This window comes from Crocuta crocuta, unplaced genomic scaffold (assembly GCF_008692635.1).
Source record: "Crocuta crocuta isolate KB4526 unplaced genomic scaffold, BGI_CrCroc_1.0 scaffold77, whole genome shotgun sequence".
NCBI lineage: Eukaryota > Metazoa > Chordata > Mammalia > Carnivora > Hyaenidae > Crocuta > Crocuta crocuta.
The window spans coordinates 3521785-3540070 of record NW_027532172.1 but is presented as its reverse complement, the minus strand read 5'-3'; the positions used below and the strand labels follow the sequence as shown (position 1 = coordinate 3540070).

The 18286-nt window shown below is 49.5% G+C and overlaps 1 protein-coding gene across 2 annotated transcripts in view; it reads right to left on the bottom strand.

Annotated features, from left to right (window-relative positions):
* Positions 1-18286, bottom strand: part of LIMD1 (LIM domain containing 1) — a 66754-nt gene that overhangs the window by 1892 nt on the left and 46576 nt on the right. The window contains exons 3-7 of one of the 2 annotated variants that reach the window (XM_077777158.1): positions 8385-8452; positions 7086-7148; positions 2378-2508; positions 1781-1832; positions 1167-1235 (exon numbers count right to left, since the gene is read on the bottom strand). In XM_077777158.1, coding sequence (XP_077633284.1) covers positions 1167-1235; positions 1781-1832; positions 2378-2508; positions 7086-7148; positions 8385-8452 — 383 coding nt within the window. The remainder of the gene's footprint in view (positions 1-1166; positions 1236-1780; positions 1833-2377; positions 2509-7085; positions 7149-8384; positions 8453-18286) is intronic. The other variant, XM_077777159.1, reaches the window with a different exon arrangement.

Here is an 18286-nt window from a genome sequence, read left to right as displayed (position 1 = left end):
GGGGGGGGGGGGGCGAAGGGGGAGGCAAAAATGTCCAGGGGCTAGTAGAACGTAATAGAAGGATTGCCGAGGCCAGCGTCCCGGGAACCAGCAGAGGGCGCTGTGTGGTTCCGTGGTCCAGCCGAGGGGAGGTGCGGCAGGGCCCTAAGGCGCCCTTGAACCCGGGCTGGCTGGAACTGAGAGGGGGCGTCGGGGCATGCCTACCCCGCATTCCCAAGACTTAGGGCAGGACGTGAATGTCAGATGGCTCATGAAAAACCCCTTATGTCGATTACGTATTGAAATGACATTTTGGATATACCAGTTGAATAAAATATTGTAAGAGTGAATCCCCTGTTTCTTTTCATTTTTTATTTTTTAAACTTTAGAGAGAGAGAGAGACAGGGGGGCAGTAGGGCAAAGGGAGAGAGAGAATCTCAAGCAGGCTCCACGCTCAGCACGGAGCCTGATGCGGGATTCCATCCCATGACCCCGGGATCAGGACCTGAGCCCAAGTAAAGAGTCAGACATTCAACCGACTGAGCCGCCCAGCGGCCCCTCTTTGCTTTTTTAATGTGGCTACTAGAAAACAGAACTCCACACGCAACTTGACTTTGTGGCTCTCAGGTCCCTACGGGACAGCACGGCACTGACTATGTGGAGAAGACTATGAGTAAATGTCCCCAGGGCTGCCAGGTGAACTGGAGCCTACCTCTGTCCCCCACCCCCTTCCCATTCATCCCGCGCACAGCGTCACACAGTAAATCTACTCTCCTTCCATGGCCAAATCCGCTTAATCTTGGCTGAAATTCCATGGGCACTTAGAGTGTCTGCACCCTTCACAAGGGCGGGTGAGGAGGGAGCCCTGGCCTGCCTGGCGGTCACAAGGTGCCCGTGACTTGTTTAGCCCAGGTGTGATACAAGGTAAGAGAGGGGACAGACGAGCCCCAGAGGCACCTTCACACCAACCAGGGATATGTCTGTTTCCAAGTAGGGGTGGGTTTCTTCATGATTTCCAAGGCTCAGCTCAGAAAGGGGCTCTCAGCAGACGGGCCAGCCTCAAGCTGGAGGGGGGTGCGTCTGTGCCCCAAATCACACAGCTACTTGACAATGTGGCACGTGAAGCCCACACTTCCCTCCTGTACGGTAGAGCCAGGCTGGGGGAGCCTGCGCGGGGAGGCGCCTACCTCGCAGTGGTAACACTCCACGTGGAAGTCTCTGTCCATGGATACGACACGGATGGTCTCATCTGAGCCCTGGACGGAAGGAAAGTAAGAACAAGAGGCAGGTGGGGGACCCACGAGACTCCCAAGGTGACAAGCAGGGGGCCTCAGAAGAGCATAGCTCTGCAGTGAGGTCCCACACCAGCCAGAAAAGGGACACCTTGGCCCAATGCGAGAGGAAGCAGGAGGCTTTCTGGAATGTCAGACTCAACGCTGAGAAAACCACCTACATGGAGTGTGATGTTTTTTGAAAAAATGAATGAAAGGCAGGCTTTCTGCTCACCTTCTAATCTAGGCGTACTATCAAGTCAAGGAGTTGGACGCCTGTGAGGTCGGATGGGACACAAGAAGGGCAGTGGGCGGGGAAGCGAGTTAACATGAAAGGGCCTTCTTGGTGAGGACAAACTGTGAGATCGTGACCTGAGCTAAATTTGGACGCTTAACCCACTGAGCCCCCCAGGCGCCACAGAAAGGACTTTCTCAAAGGTATAAGGACAGGACACAGATCTTGCAAGCAACCCCAGGGCCAGATTCATGGCATGGAAGACGCCAGAAGTGGGTCTGCAAAAGCCTCTCACCTCAGGTGGAAGGATGGGAAGCCCACAGGCTGCGCACTTGGGGGCCAGCACCCTGCCGAGAGAAGCAGAGAAGCAATAAAGTGCGTATTGTGCTGTTTCCGGGAGGCAAGACCCTGGAACCTTCCTCGGGCTGGGCTCCTGCCCGTCGCTGGTCAGGTGAACCCCTCCGCCCTCGCATCAGGACGGCCCTGCTCACCCTCTGGGCGGTGACTCAGGAGTGTGCAACAAGCACATCGGGCCCTCTGCCCACAACCTGCTAGGGATGGGGGTTACCAGGTCGGCTTCCCTCATGGCGCCCCGCACAGGCCCAGGCAGAGAGAGGGTGGTGGCCACCGGCACCGGGTGGCTGCCTTTGGAAGTCAACTAAGGCTGGAGCCACCGGGCTTCCCAGATCCATCCTGAGGCCTCGTGGGAATCTGACTATAGGGATCTCAGCTCGGGTTTTATCAGTAAACTCGATCTGTAACCGCTTGCTATCTGCACCGGCATCAGCTGACCTCCCGACTGTGCACCGAGGGTACAAGCCTGCGGACGCGCCCGGGCAGGTGTCCGTCCACACTCGCTCGTGTCACCCCTCCCCACCCCATCCCTCCTCACTTGTGGTAGTCTCGGACACAGTAGATCTTGTTCTCGGAGTCCACGGTGAAGGGCACCCCGTCCAAACACTCGTTGCAGATGACGCAGCGGAAGCAGCCGGGGTGGTAGGACTTCCCGAGGGCCTGCAGGATCTGGGGGCAGACAGGGGAGAGGCCAGGGCTCAGCGGCGACTTGGGAGAAGGGGTGGGCGGCGGGAAGGAGAGGAACACGTCAGGCTGAGGCACCACGGGTGCAATCACACTGCCCGGCGTGCACTCATCCGAGATTCCCCTGGATCAAGGTCAAGAGATGGTGGGGGCGGGGGGAAGGCAAATCTAGGTAAATGCATCATCAGGAGGAAGCCAAACAGGACCCCGCTCCTGCACGTGACCCTCCAGAGGAGAGTTCAGGGGGCGCTTCCGCAGCTCTCTGCAGGAAATGGTGCGAAGCAGGGCCTCGGAAGGCTCCATCCCAGATTTAGGAAGCAGCCAGCCCGTGGAAAGATGAAAGGAAATTCCACGCGGGAATGGCAGAGCTCAGAAAAACCTCTTCACTCCTGCCTCCCAGGTGCCCCTTGTAAACGGCTTCCCCTCCGCAGAGGATAACCCATGAACAGTGACTCGACCCGGATTATTTCAAATCCAAGCACAAGCAAAGCCTCTTTTGTTGCTGTTGTGTTTAAACCCGAGACAGAGAGAAAGCGCCACAAGCCGTAGTGTCATTTGATCTGGCTGCGACGCCTGGAGTGGTAAGAGGCTGTCCGGGACCGGGACAGAGCCTGGACAGGCAAGGTAGGAGACACATGTGAGGACACCCCTGGTGGTGTCGGCCGGTGACCAAATCACCTCCCGGCAGAGCTGCCCGCCTCCAAACCCGTTGTGAGGTGACACAGAAGCGCCTTCCTATAAAGTCAGCGCATCTCACGGCGGGGTCCCTGGACCTGTAGTATCCGCGTCGCCCGGGAACTTGTTAAAAAACGTCCATTCCCAGGCCCCAGCCAAGCTCTCCAGGATCAGAAGCTCTAGGGCAAACCCGGGTGGTGTTTTCATACAATGATTCCAACACATGCTGAACTTTGAGAACCATTGGTTTGCCTTCCAACAAGTCTGGGTTTTTCTATAATTTGCAGCTGAAAGCATTTTTACCAACTCAATAGGAGATTCACTTCTGTGATCGCCCGCGCCACGAAACGTAGCACAAACGGCTGAACTACAGCACCCGGACGGATGCGAGGAGCGCCCCGACGGTCAGCAGCGCCCCGGAGGCAAGCCAAGCAGAATGCCTTCAACTAGGCAGCAGGAAGGGGGCTTAGGACTGCGGAAAACCTTGTCGGTGCACATGACACTGCAGGAAGGGTGTGCTCCAGAGCCTGATGCTTCCCCCTCCCAAGGCCAAGGCCACACCGGGCACGCTGCAGCCACGGGGGTAAGCTGGGGGCTTCGTGTGCCCTGACGGCTCAGCTTCCCAGCTTCCTCCTTCCCTCTGGTGAGTCACGAACCTTCGGGGCCCCTCTCAGTCTGCAACAAGCTGCCAAAATGGGGAGAACGCCCAGCCGGGCGTCCAAAGTCCACTTGGCAATCTGGACCTTAGAATGCACTTTGCTCCCAGGCTAATGCTGTCTTGGCAGAAGAGACTCTTAAATTAACTTAACCCACAATGTGCCCAAAGTGCACTCTGACTCACTGTGATCTTTCTTTTTACTGTGGGAAGATGCCCGGTTTTAGCCTGCAAGCTAGGAGTACTCCGCTGTGTTAAGGGGGCGGGTGAGGGGCACCAACGGGTTATAGGAGAGCCTGGACAACTGGCTGGTTCCCTTGGAGAACCAAGAATGGTGTCTGAAGGGATCTTTCTCTGCGTTATAAAAATTCTGGGCAGCAGTGAAGGGTTCTGTTTCTAAAACAGGGGGTCCCTACCAGACAGGCATTTGCTAAAAGTATTCAAGTGGGAGAAAAGACCCTGCAAGGGCCCAGGTCCAACTTCGCGTCATCCTTGTGTGGAGAGATGATTCCAAAGCTTGTTCTTTCCCTCCCTGCATGCAAGGCTGGCCCTGGCTTCAAGAAGTGGAAGAGGAGAGGGGCACCTGGGTGGCTCAGGTGGTTAAAGTCCGACTTCAGCTCAGGTCATGATCTTACCCCTCGTGGGTTTGAGCCCCACGTCAGGCTCTGTGCTCACAGCTCAGAGCCTGGAGCCTGTTTCAGATTCTGTCTCTCCCCCTCTCTCTCTGCCCCTCCCCTGCTTTCTCTCTCCCTCTCTCTCAAAATAAATAAACTTAAAAAAAAAAAAAAGGTGGAGGAGATTTTTCCCACCCTGTAAATTGAGATGGGCCTTGTGATGTTCTTTGAGGAACAGAAGGAGGAAGAAATGATGTTCGGAGATTTCTGAGCTGAGGACTTAAGAAGCCTGACAGCTTTCCTTCCTCTCTATAGAAGGGAAGTCGTCCAGCGAATGAGGTCAGTGGCCTCGGAGAGCAAGGCCTGGAGGGAAGAAGCCATCTTGGGCACTCAACTGTGATACCAGCTGAATGCAGCTGAGTGAGTGACCCCAGCCAAGGCCACATGGAGCAGAAGAATCATCCCACTGAGCCCCGACTTAATTCTATGAATCACGATAAATAAATCACTGTTGTTTTAAAATTTCTTTTAATATTTTTGAGAGACAGAGAGAGCAAGCACATGTCAGCAGGGAAGGGTTAGAGAGAGAGGGAGACACAGAATCTGAAGCAGGCTCCAGGCTTTGAGCTGTCAGCACAGAGCCTGACACGGGGCTCGAACCCACAAACCTGAGCCAAAGTCGATGCTTAACCAACTGAGCCACCCAGATGCCCCAAATCACTGTTGTTTTAAACTACCATGTCATAGGTGGTTTGATACGCAGCTCTGAGGCCCAGAGAAGGCTTAGGACGCCCAGAAGTAAAAATCAGGTATAATCACATTCATAACCTTGAACACTGTTGACCTCATGTGTGGTGGGTTTGTTAGAAAGACTCTAAACTCTCAAGGACAAATTCTCCTAACGAAAGAGATCCCTGTGGAGACTGGCTGGCATCTGTGGGAGGTAGAGGTGAGGGTGTGGGCTCCTGCCTGCCTGCCCTGGGGAACTGGGTGGAGAGCCATGCCCCCCAGGGAGGTCTTGGCTACTAACGAGGTCCCAGTTTTTTTTTTTTTTAAATGTTTTATTTATTTCTAGGAGAGAGAGAGACAGCGTGAGCAGGGGAGGGTCAGAGAGAGAGGGAGTCATAGACTGAAACAGGCTCCAGGCTCTGAGCTGGCAGTCAGCACAGAGCCCGACGCGGGGCTCGAACCCACGAACCGCGAGATCATGACCTAAGCGAAAGTCGGACGCTTAACCGACTGAGCCACCCAGGCGCCCCACGAGGTCCCAGTTCTCACAGGGGCTGAGCTCGGCTGTGCGGTGTCAGAGCCCGGACAACAGCAGGCTTCTCCTGAACACAAGGGCTCCAGTTCACCTCTGTGTTATCTATGTTAGCACAGAACCAGCAGAAACGAGTGCTTATGTCCACACAACACGCCTAAGAGGGTTCACGGCAGCTTTATTCACATACGACGTGAACAGGACCAGCAAAAGAGATCTGGGGCGACAGAGGTCAGAATAGAGGGGTCTTTGGAGGAGGGGGCTGGACTGGGAGGAAGACAAGAAGGAACTTTCTGGGGTGTGGGATGTGGGAAACATCCACATTTTGACCTGGCTGGTGGTGGTTACACAGGTATATATGCATTTGTAAAACTTTATTCACCTGTACACTTCAGATATACACGCTTTACTGTATCAATTGCTTCTCAATAAAAAGGTTAAAAAAAAAAAAAGGCAATGATTAGCAATTCCTTTCTCCAGATGGAATTAATGGGTCAGCTTAGAGAGAGATTTAAGTCTTTCCAACTAAAAGAATATTGTATGGGCGCCTGGGTGCCCCAGGTGGTTGAGTGTCCAACTCTTGATTTCAGCTTAGCTCACGATTCCAGGGTCTTGGGACTGAGCCTGGCATCGGGCTCCATGCTGAGCATGGAGCCTGCTTAAAATTTTCTGTCTCTCTCTTAAATTTAAAAAAAAAAAATTAATTTAAAAATTTAATAAAAAGAACATCGTATAATTTCTCCAGTGCTGAATAATTTGACCCCTCAGACAAAGTATTCTGTACTTGTTAACCTCACAACCTTACCTAATAAGGAGACCAGGAAAGAAAAACTGTCCCCACTGAGGAGATAAGGATACTGAGGCCCAAGAGGAGCTCAGAGAGCCCTTGCTCTCTTAGAACTAAAGACAGGCTCCCCAAAACTCATCTTAGGAATAGATGGAGCCTGGCAGAATGTGGAGGCAAACAATGGTGTTTACCCAACTTTCCGTACCCAACTCCAAGGTAGATGACATCTGTCATTTGGCGTCTCACCCAGGACACCACAAGGACCACAGAAAATCAGAGGTAGGCCGGTGTGATCCCAGTGGCCCAGAGGAAAGAACATCATCAGAAACACAGCGTTGTGTGGACTGCATGGCTAAGGATGCTAGTGCCAGTCAAGGTCAACAACGTGGTTCCCCTAGAGGAGGCAGAGCTGTGTTGCACAGGGTCTTTTCTTTAAAAAAAAAAAAAAAAAACAGATGCGACCACAAATCAGGGTAGGAAACACAGTTCTCAACTATTGGTTTTTTCTTTTCTGTGACTGATCCCCTTCCCCCATGCCATCCTCTTGCTTGGCTGATCCCACTGACTCACCATGTCCATGATCAGATGGCCACACAGAAAACACCTGTCGGCAGATTGCTGGAACCCGGAGTACTGCAGAGGAGACAGGCAGGAAAGGTAAACCCATTGGGGCACAGATGGCCCAGCCACTTGGCCACCAGTCACGAGGACAACAAGGAACTTTGCAGAGAGATGTGTCCTTCTCGGCCAGAATCTGTCCTTTCTCAGAACACAGCATAGTGTGGGAGGAGTCATGAAACCCCTGCACCACAGAGCCATCACTAACACTAATACCACTCACCCCAACAACCGCTGCGTCTGGGCACCCGCAGCATGCCAGGCTCTGTCTCTAAGCGAGTGCTTCTCGAAGAGGAGTCCCTGACATCACCTGGGAACTTGTGAGACATGCAGACTCGGGCTCTGGGGTGGGACCTGGTGATCTGCGATTTCACAAAGCCTGGTAGGGGGCTCTGATGCAGGTCAAGCCTGACGCCAGCGCTCTAGTCCTTAAAACAGTTCTTGAAACAAAGCGTGTATCATGCCATTTCTCAGATGAAAATAAGAGAAGCTCAGAGAAGGTAAGTGACCTGCACAGGGTCACACAGCCTATAAGGGGTAAGCATAGGATTCAAATTCGAGTCTGGTTCTGCTTGGAAAGCCAATGCCTTCAGTTTCAAAGAAACTTGGTAAAGACTCTGACTGACTTTTCCAGCACACACGCACACACACGCGCACAGCTGCAAGGGGGCAAGCAAGCAGCCAAGGGGAAGAGACACAAGGCGGGCCCCGGACCACACAGCTACACACGGGCTTCGAACCCTGGAGATGCGGCGCCTAGGCGGGCTGGGTGACACGTGGGTAGCGTGGCTCAGCCACGCTGACTCTGGGAAGCTAAGCAGGGTTCAGAGAGGCCGTGGTGGCATGAGGGTCAATGCCTGGCCACATCCTGGGAGAGGCGCGATGCTGCCCACAAGACACCACATAGGATGCCAAGTAGCGAGGGCCCGAACCCCGGTCTGGAAGTTTGGGTGGGGGGCAGAAATGAGCAGAGCACAGGAGGACGGGCCAAGGGACCCTAAGTCCCTTCCAAGCACAGAGCTCTTGTGGTTTGTCCCTTGCTTTGGGAACAAGGGCCACCCTGGGCATCTACAGACGGAAAGTCGGGACCCCCTTTCTCTGGCAGCGCTCAGCTCCCCACCAGCACGGGAGGGACCCCAGAGGGAAACCACACTCTTCTACCCCTGGTCTGGGCCTCCCCGCAGGCNNNNCCCCCCCCCCCCACAACTCTGTCTGGACTTCGGGCAGGAGAAGTTCGGGGAACAAACTCACCAGGAAATCTTCCTCACAAAACACTTTGCCGTTGACAAAATAAAAGGCTTTTCCTCTCAGCTTCCGGCCTGAGGAGAAAACACAAAGGTGGCTACGTGGTAAAAAAGGAAGAACAAAGGCAAAACAAATGTCATCTATCGATAACAGTCCGTGATTACGGAAAGCCGCCATGTTGATGGGCAGGCTGAGGCCAGAAGCCCAGGCCACTGGCGGGTGCTGAGTGGCGGGGCCACCAGCGCTGCCTTGGGGCTTGTCCCACACCTTCTTCCCCCGCTTCCTCCCCAGCAGGACATTGGGCCGGATGGCGGATGGTGGAGGCGCACTCAGTGGGGGTACAGGTAACAGTCTTTGTGGAGCCGGTTCCCACAGGTGTTTGGGACATTATCTTTGTTTGACATGTTCTCCAGGAATGTTGGTGACAACCTATCAGGAAAGTCCTATAAATTCATCAACTTTTTTTTTTTTTTATGTTTATCTATTTTTGAGAGAGAGAGTGCAAGCAGGGGAGGGGAAGAAAGCCCGATGTGGGACTCGAACTCACAAACCACGAGATCATGACCGGAGCCAAAGTCGAACGCTTCACCGATGGAGCCACCCAGGCGCCCCCACTGCTCAACTTTATTTTCCTTACTTTTGTATATCTTTTCATTTTTTCGACTACAAAAAACACACATTGTTGGATAGATAATGATTTTTCCTGTTTCCTCCTGATTTAAATGGAGGAGGAGGAGTGGGAAAACTAGAAAGCACCCCAGGCTCCTTAGATGTCACTTTACAGTTTCCATAAAGCTAGGAACAGCATACTTTATCAATTCCATTGACCCCTTATGAAAAAATACAAAGGGTCCCAGGTTCAAGGTTAAGCAGGAGCACCTTTACGGGAGACCCTGGGTCTGGGATTTGGCCGCATCCTCAGATCTGAGAATGCCGCCAGCACCAGGCACGAAGCACACACGACAGACTCTGTGGAAGTTTTCAAAAACTGAATGAAGTCTACACTGGTGGAATGACGCCCCTGGGAGCCGGGGTCCACAACGTGACAGCAAAGTCACCAATGTCACAAACAGTAACAGTGCTTGAGACAGGGACATGACCTTGATAAACTGCCGAGTGCCCTTGCCTGGGACTCACAGAGCAAGCACAGAGCACCAGGCGACCAAGACAAGCCTGGTGATGTCGACCTGTTGGAATTTAGAGAGGACTTGGGGAGTACCGATGCAGAGAAAAAGTCACAAAGAAGGAAATACGTTTAACGACAAGAGCAAAAACCTCCAGACAGATTAAAGACCTCAGTGTGAAAAAAAAGGTATTGTAAGAAAACGTGAGAAAATGCAGGGTACCTGGGTGGCTCTACCAGTTGAGCATCTGACTTCAGCTCAGGTCACAATCTCACGTTTGTGGGCTCGAGCCCCGCGTTGGGCTCTGTGCTGACAGCTCAGAGCCTGGAGTCTGCTTCAGAGTCTGTCTCCCTCTCTCTGTGCCCCTCCCCCACTCATATTCTCTCTCTCAAAAATAAACAAATGTTGAAAAAAATGTTTTAAAGAATTTTTTAATGCTCTGAATATATGTTGCACTCCTTGGGGTTACAATGTAGTTTCAACTCAGCCTCATGTAAGGAGGGCTTACCAACAGTCTAACGGAAGGCAATAAATGCTTCAGTGTAAGAAATAAAAGGGAGGGCAGGCTGGAGGCCAGAAGATGGCTACAACACATATAACAAGGCACTAGTATCTAAAACATAAAGAACACCAACCGACCAAGACAACCCAATAGAAAAAATGAGCAGAGAAGAAGCAGCGAAGGTGAGAGAGGAGAAAATCTGTTAAACTCTAGGCAGTAACTGTTTTAAAAGATGTTCAATCCCACCAGCAATCAGGATGTGCAAACCATAATGAGATGCCATCTCATTCCCAGATGGGCTAAACTCGCTAAGCCTGACAGTACTGAGTCTTTTTTTTTTTTAATGTTTACTTTATCTTTTTTGAGAGAGAGAGAGTGTATGCACACGAGCTAGGGAGGGGCAGAGAGAGAGAGGGAGGGAGAGAGAAGAGAATCCTAAGCAGGCTCCACACTGTCAGCGCAGAGCCCGACACAGGGCTTGAACCCACAACCACGAGATCGCGACCTGAGTGGAGATCAAGAGTCAGACGCTTAACTGACCGAGGCACCCCCTGACAGTACAGAGTCTTGATGAAGGTGTGGGGACAACAGGAAGCCTTTCACGCTGCTGGTGGGAGAGCCAGTTGGCATAAGCCCTCTGGCAAAAATTTGATAAACACATCAAAGAAGGGCACCCCAGGGGCTCAGTCCGTTAAGTGTCCGACGTCAGCTCAGGTCACGATCTCATGGTTCGTGAGTTCAAGTCCTACAGCGGCCTCTGTGCTAACAGCTCAAAGCCTGGACCTGTTTTGGATTCTGTGTCTCCCTCTCTCTCAGTCCCTCCCCCACTCATGCTCTGTCTCTCTCTCAAAAAATGAATAAACACTTTAAAAATTAAAAAAAAAAAAAGGAGCCAAAATGACAACATAGAAATGTCTGTGCATTCTGGATAGTGGGTAAATAAAGGTTATTTCCTACTGTACTCTCCTGTAGTTTTGAAACTGTACGGAAAACACACACACACACACACACACACACACACACACACACCTTCTTTAGGTGAAATACTATAAGCCAAAAGCAAATGACAAACCAGAGCAAACATCTGCATAGTCGGACACAAAACAACTGACTCCAATATGCAAATAAGTCAACAGTGCAATATAAAAAAATAGGCAAAGAATGAGGACATTCTCTTTCAACTTCTCTCGTGATTAAACTGTGCAAATGAGAAGAACACACCACGCGTGGTCTGTCAGACTTGTGGCAAAGGTTAAAAATACTGCCCAGCATCTGTACTGACATTGAAGACACTCTCTGCTCTGTGAGGGTCAGGAGAAATCGGAACGAGCTTTGAAGAGAAAGTTTGGTATTAAATATCGATGGAACTGAGAACAGCTCAGATCATTTTGACTCAAAAATTCTACTGCAGGAATGTATCCTAAGGAAACAGTCAGAGTTGGACTGCTGAAAGGATCTTCATCTCAACCTTACTTAAAACAAGGTAAAAAAAATGAGCATCAAGCAAACATCGAATTCCTATTAAATAATTTATAGCATTTATACGATTATGGGGCTATAAATGAAGACTGTTTTAAAAACGGACTTGATGACAGAGAGAGAGTGTTAAAATACTTTAAAAGGGGGTATACGGGTACCTGGGTGGCTCAGACAGTTAAGCGTCTGACTTCAGCTCAGGTCATGATCTTGAAGTTTGTGGGTTCGAGCCTTGTGTCGGGCTCTATGCTGACAGCTAAGAGCCTAGAGCCTGCTTCGGATTCTGGGTCTCCTCTCTCTGCTCCTCCCCCACTCATAGTCTCTCTCTCTCTCTCAAAATTAAACATAAAATTTTTTTGTAAATAAGTAAATAGAAGTATAAAAGTGTGTGTGTGTGTGTGTGTGTGCACAGACAGGGAACACAGGCTCACACACCTATATGATCACAAAATTACAAGTCTGTTCATACATATGAGATGTATACCAGATGTTAATAGTCATTATATTTGGGTATAGAAAATGGGTGATTTTTAGTTTTTTTTTTCTTGCAATGACTATATGTTAATTTTCATAGCCTGACACAAGTTGTAATGGGTGAGGGAGTGTGAAAAGAGCAATGGGATATATGCTAGAAGGCCGCAATGCAAGTCTTTGGCCCTCCACACCTTCTCTCCTGTCCTTCCCTCAAAGTTAGTTACCCTCACGTCTAGAAGGTTCTCAAACCTTCACAAGTGTTTCTTGGCTCTGCAAAACTAGCACTTACAGCTAAATGATTTCAGGGTTCACTAACAGAACTCCCTTTATAGCCACGGAGGTTCATTTTCATCATTTTACTTACTTGTAACTTTCCCCTCTATAACAACATTCTAGAGAATTCAAAATTTTACAAAGGAAAATGATAACCAACTAGAGTATCCCCTCTTGACTTTTTGTCTCCACCAGGGACCTGGGTGAGAGCCTCCAGTCCCTTCCTGGCAACCAAGGCGACAAGAAGGACACAAAAAGCCCACCACAAAGTAAGGCGATGGCCACACTGTCGGACCGCAAGTGAAGTCCAAGTCCAGCCTGGTGAGTGGGGCTCCCTTGTTTTGCCACCCCTGGGTTCTGAGAGGAAAAGAGGCAAAGCTGTAGGTCCCAGTGCAGCCCCTGAAGAGAGCACGGGGCCATCTGGAAACAGCACAGGACTTCCTAGACAGAGATAAGGCTTCGGGTCCAATGCAGAGAACACCGAGCTCTGATTCCAAGAATGGGGTCCCAGAAGTTCTAAGGAGTCTGGGCTGGGAATTAACTTTTTGTTTTAATAGAGTGCATGTTACCTCTCTTCCAAAAATCAGAGAGGAAGATTATTAAACAGGCCAGAGCACTGAGCACTCTAGTGTTCTAAGAAACACAAATCAAACGAGAGCTTTCTCGCTTATAACATCAACAAAGATTTTTTTAAATGACCGCAGTTGTTTATGACTGCTGTCCCTGCACATTTCTGTCAGCTACTGAAGAGCTGTAAAATGACAAACTCCCCCTCCCACCCCTCTAAAGTCTAAACTCTAAACTCTAAAATGTTTCTTTCTGACTCACTGTGGTTGTCTGGGACTTAGCTTAAGGAAAGAATCAGAAATGTGAACAAATATTTACTTAGGTCTAAATTGGAAACCTTAGCAGAAATGATTACATAAAACAGTATATCTAAATGTTGCCATATTATGTAGTTATTTAAAATGCCATTCAAATAAGTGTTACAGTGATACTGGAAAATGCTTATACTATAGAAGGTTACTCAAAATTCATTAGTAAATGAAAAAATGCAAGCTAGACAACTATGCACAGTGCAATTCCATTTCAGTAACTTATACACACACACACTGATATACAAAAGAGAAAAACCCAAAAGACTGTGTGCTAAAAGTGGTTGGCACTGGTAGACAGTATTACAGGTAAATTGCACTTTCTTAAAAAAAAACATTTTTTAAGTTTATTTATTTATTTTGAGACAGACAGAGACATCACAAGCAGGGGAGGGGCAGAGAGACAGAGAATCCCAAGCTGGCTCTGTGCTGCCAGTGCAAAGCGGGACGTGGGGCTCAAACCCATGAACTATGGGATCACGACCTGAGCCAAAACCAAGAGTCGGACGTTCAACCGACTGAGCCACCCAGGCGCCCTTGCACTTTCAATCGTATCGTTATTTAAACTGATCCAGTACTATGTAGCACTGGTACGTTGTACTGAGGGGAATTTCTCTCACTTCTTTATACATTTCAATATTTGAAATTTTTTTCTAGTATTAGGGACACTGGTAGATGGTATTAGAATTTCACTTTTTGGTTTTATACGCTTTTATATTACGTTTTTCTAGAATTATGTATTCAATAATTTGAAAAACAATACTTTAATTGTTAAAAGAAACCCCGGATGTAATAACATGAAAAATACTAAAGCAAGATCTAAAAATTGTGTATCTCAACTACGTAAAGAAGAAATTCAAAGAAAAAAAAGACTGGAAAAAAGATCGGCCCCAAGCAACAGTGCCTCTGGTGGACACACATGGTATCTGCATGGTTGTGGGGAGGAGAAGGTATTTGCTAATTGTCTGCTTCTTTACACTCTCCTATGCTTTGCCAAACTTTTGATAATAAGCAGATAGGACTTTAATCAACCTTTACAAAAACCTGCCAGGCTGGCTAGATAAATACTGTTGTCGCCAGTGCCCTGAGAAGTCCCATGTCCAGACTCCAGGGGCCAAAGGAAAGGCTTAAATTAGGCTGCATCTGCTTCGTCTTTATTCCAAAACAATAGTAATAATAATAATAATAATGCTACTTATTATTCATTTTTAACAATAAATTTATTATTATTATTATTATTATTATTTTTATTATTGAGGGGGCACCTTGGTGGCTGTGTCAGTTAAGTGTCTGACTCTTGATTTCAGCTCAGGTCATGGTCTCACGGTTTGGGAAATCGAGCCCCACGTTGGGCTCTGTGCTGAAAGTGCAGAGCCTGCTTGGGATTCTCTCTCTCTCTCTCTCAAAATAAATAAACTCTAAAAAAAGTCTTAAAATAATTGAGGCCTCCCCCACGGGAAAACAGTGGGGTCCTAGTTTGTTCTGAAGGATTCAAACTCCACTCTTACCTCAGTTTTATTTTTTTATTTTTTTTATTTTTATTTTTATTTCTAGGAGAGAGAGAGAGGGACAGCGTGAGCAGGGGAGGGTCAGAGAGAGAGGGAGTCACAGACTCTGAAACAGGCTCCAGGCTCTGAGCTGGCAGTCAGCACAGAGCCCGACGCGGGGCTCGAACCCACGAACTGCGAGATCATGACCTAAGCGAAAGTCGGACACTTAACCGACTAAGCCACCCAGGCGCCCCACTTACCTCAGTTTTAAAAGGCCATCTAAGGTTAGAAACTAGGTCCCACACCACATTAGGTTGTATTTTATCAGTAGGAGAAAAAAACAAAAAACCTTAACATCTGTCGACTGCCTTCTAGGTTTCAAGTACCATATTTAGAACTTTTCTATAGTAACAAGTTTCAGAAATGTTTAACATTGCCACATGTCACCATGTCATCAGCCCCCCTTTCTGTCCTTGTCCTATGCCATGCCTTCTACAGAGAAGTGCATGGAGCGCCCCCTGTAGGCTGCAGGAAGCATCAAGGCATTCGTGCAGGACGAGGCAGAAATCACACTCCACGCATCAGCCCCGTGGAGCAGTGCACACATGTGGGAATTCGTTATCCTCAGGAATCGCTGGGAAGGACACCCTGAGATCGCGCCCCAACTTTCCGGGTTTCCTTTTCTTGTTATTTATTTATTTTGAGAGAGAGACAGAGTAAGCATGAGCAGGAGAGGGACAGAGAGAGAGGGAGAGAATCCCAAGCAGGCTCCAAGCTGTCAGCACGGAGCCCGATGTGGGGCTTGAGGCCACAAACCGTGAGATCATGACCTGAGCCCAAAACGAAGAGTCGGACGCTTAATGGACTGAGCCACCCAGGCTTTTCTCTTCATAAGAATGGGATACAGGTGGGATAAACGTTACCTCCATTTCACACATGCTGAGGCTCACAGAGGTCAGTGAGCAGGACGGGAGCCCAGGTGTGTCTGGCTCTGAAGCGCATGTCTGTCCCACAGTGCCATGAGGCCGCCCCGTGAGCCACACGTAGAATCCACTTTCTCTCTTCCTACCAGGGAATGGAGAAGGGAATTCTCTCTTTTTTTTTAAGTTTATTTATTTAAGTAATCTCTGTACCCAACATGGGGCTCGAACTCACGACCCCGAGACCAAGAGCCACGTGCTTTACCAGCCGAACCAGCCAGGCACTCCAGGAATTTTCACGTTTTAAAGCACTCTCTGCGTACTGGGCATTTCACCTACATTGTATCTCGCTTCATTGTCGACAATTCCGTAAAAACCCCTTGTGGCGGCCCCCCTGTGGCTACACTGTATGTGGTGACTGGCTCCCATCTTCCAGTGTGAGCACAGCGAGGGGAGGGGACGGTGGGGCCAGGCAGGGAAAGTAACCTTGAGGCCGAATCACTCCGGATCTGGCCAACGGCACAGACACCAGCTAACCTGGAAATTCCTGGACTCCCTCACCATCCGCCAAATCCCATCCGGGTGCAGGAGCCAGAGCCCGCTGCCGCGCACGCTGGAGCGGCCAGCCACCACTAGGTGGCACCAGACCACAGGCAGGGCTTGCGTCGTGGTCACTCCGTCATCAGCCGCACCGGGACCTGTACCGCAGGCTGTTTGCCCTACCTTGTTTATGCAGCAGCCAAATCGGTCCAGCAAACGCCCGCCTGCCGTGGCTACAAGGAGGTATGAGTTGGGACTTGAACCCGGCTCTCTGGCACAAAGCCAGCAAGCACACTTCCCACCACACTATACTCTGCTTGTCCCCACCGGAGAATCTCTCCGGGTGCCAGTGTGGCTCAGTCGCTTAAGTGTCTGACTTGATTCAGGCTCAGGTCACGATCTCATGGTTGGTGCGTTTGAGCCCCATAACAAGTTCCGGGGTCATACCACAGAGGCTGCTTGGGACCCTGTCCCCCTCTCTCTGCCCCTCCCCTATGTGTTTGCTCTCTTTCTCGCTCTCTTTCTCTCTCTCTCTCTCAAAAATAAATAAATATTTAAAACACTTTTTTAGGGGTGCCTGGGTGGCTCAGTGGGTTAAGTGTCCGATTTCGGCTCAGGTCATGATCTCACGGTCTATGGGTTCGAGCCCTGCATCGGGCTCTGTGCTGAGAGCTCAGAGCCTGGAGCCTGTTTCAGATTCTGTGTCTCCCTCTCTCCCTGCCCCTCCCCTGCTCATGCTCTGTCTCTCTCTGTCTGAAAAATAAATAAACGTTAAAAAATTAAAAAAAAAATTTTTTAAATGGGGCACCTGCATGGCTCAGTCAGTTGAGTGTGTCTGACTTCAGTCCAGTTCTCACAGTTTGTCCATGATCTCACAGTTTGCAGGTTCAAGCCCTGGAACCTGCTTATGATTCTGTGTCTCTGTCCCTCCCCCTCTCAAAAATAAACTTTTATTTAAAAAAAAAAACAAAACAAAGGAGTATCTCTCCAACTGGGACAGGGGCATCTCCTGGCCTTCCCAAGCACACCTCTTCCTCACTCCACTGCCCTGTGTGGGGAATGAGCTCCATGGTCCTCGCTCACTCCCTGCAGCGGCACAAGCCTGGGGGTGCGACAGCAAGGAGCCAGGAGTGGCTGTGTCAGTGCTCACACACACAGAGGACAAGGTGGAATGGTCGAGGGCCTTCCTTCCAAGCCTGGCATACTCAACCCCCCGGTGGGTTTGCTAACACACAGACTGCCGAGCCCCACCCCCGGAGACGCGGATGGAGCAGGTGTGGGAGGGGCCTGAGAAGGCGCCCTTCCCACCGGATGCTGAAGGCGCTGGTTCACGGACCACACTTTGAGAACCGCTCCGACAGGGGCTGCCCCGCGCTGCTCTCCGAACCAGCATTTCCACCTAACGTGACTCATCCTGGTCAAAGGAAAAAAGTATTAAAATCGAGGCTATTCCTGAACCATGAGCGACAAAAACTGTGAGGAGGAAGGCAGGTCAGTGCTACATCTTTATAATTCTGGTTTCAGAACCCTCCTGCCTCTGGAAAAGGTATTCCTCACACCAGGAAATATGTAGGGAGGTGAACACCAACATCATACCAAATAAACAGTTTTCCCAGAGCTTTAGAAGAGTCCAAATTGCTCTTTATTTTTCAGTCACAACAATAGGTTACAGAATACTGACGAATAAGTGTACAAACCCGTCAAAAAGCGACTTCCTACTGACAGTGAATGGATATTTTATATTTGCCTTCAGGGCCCCCTTCAGCTGAAAGGAGAAAAATGTGGATGAAGCCAGTGTAGCAGGCGGCCATTTGACCTGACAAATAAAACCAAACATTCTTCCTTCCGTCCAGAAATAGAAACGGCTTGTGTATTCTGGAAAAGTAATTGGCCCTTAGCTGGAAGCCTTCATCACAAATTTCAGTTTCCAAAACACCTCCCTGAAAAGTAAAAAGGCAAGATTTTCCTGACAGTAAGAGGAGTTCCCTGAAAAACGGGAAGTAACATGAGCAACTGTGGAGATTCCGTTTTTATTGCAAAAATTAGCCACTGTTTAGATTTTATTTGTATTGTGCTGCCCCAAGACGGTAACTTTTTTTTTAGTTTTTTTTTTTAACGTTTATTTATTTTTGAGCGAGAGAGAGCGTGAGCAGGGGAGGGTCAGAGAGTGAGGGAGACATAGAATCTGAAGCAGGCTCCAGGCTCTGAGCTAGCTGTCAACACAGAGCCCGAGG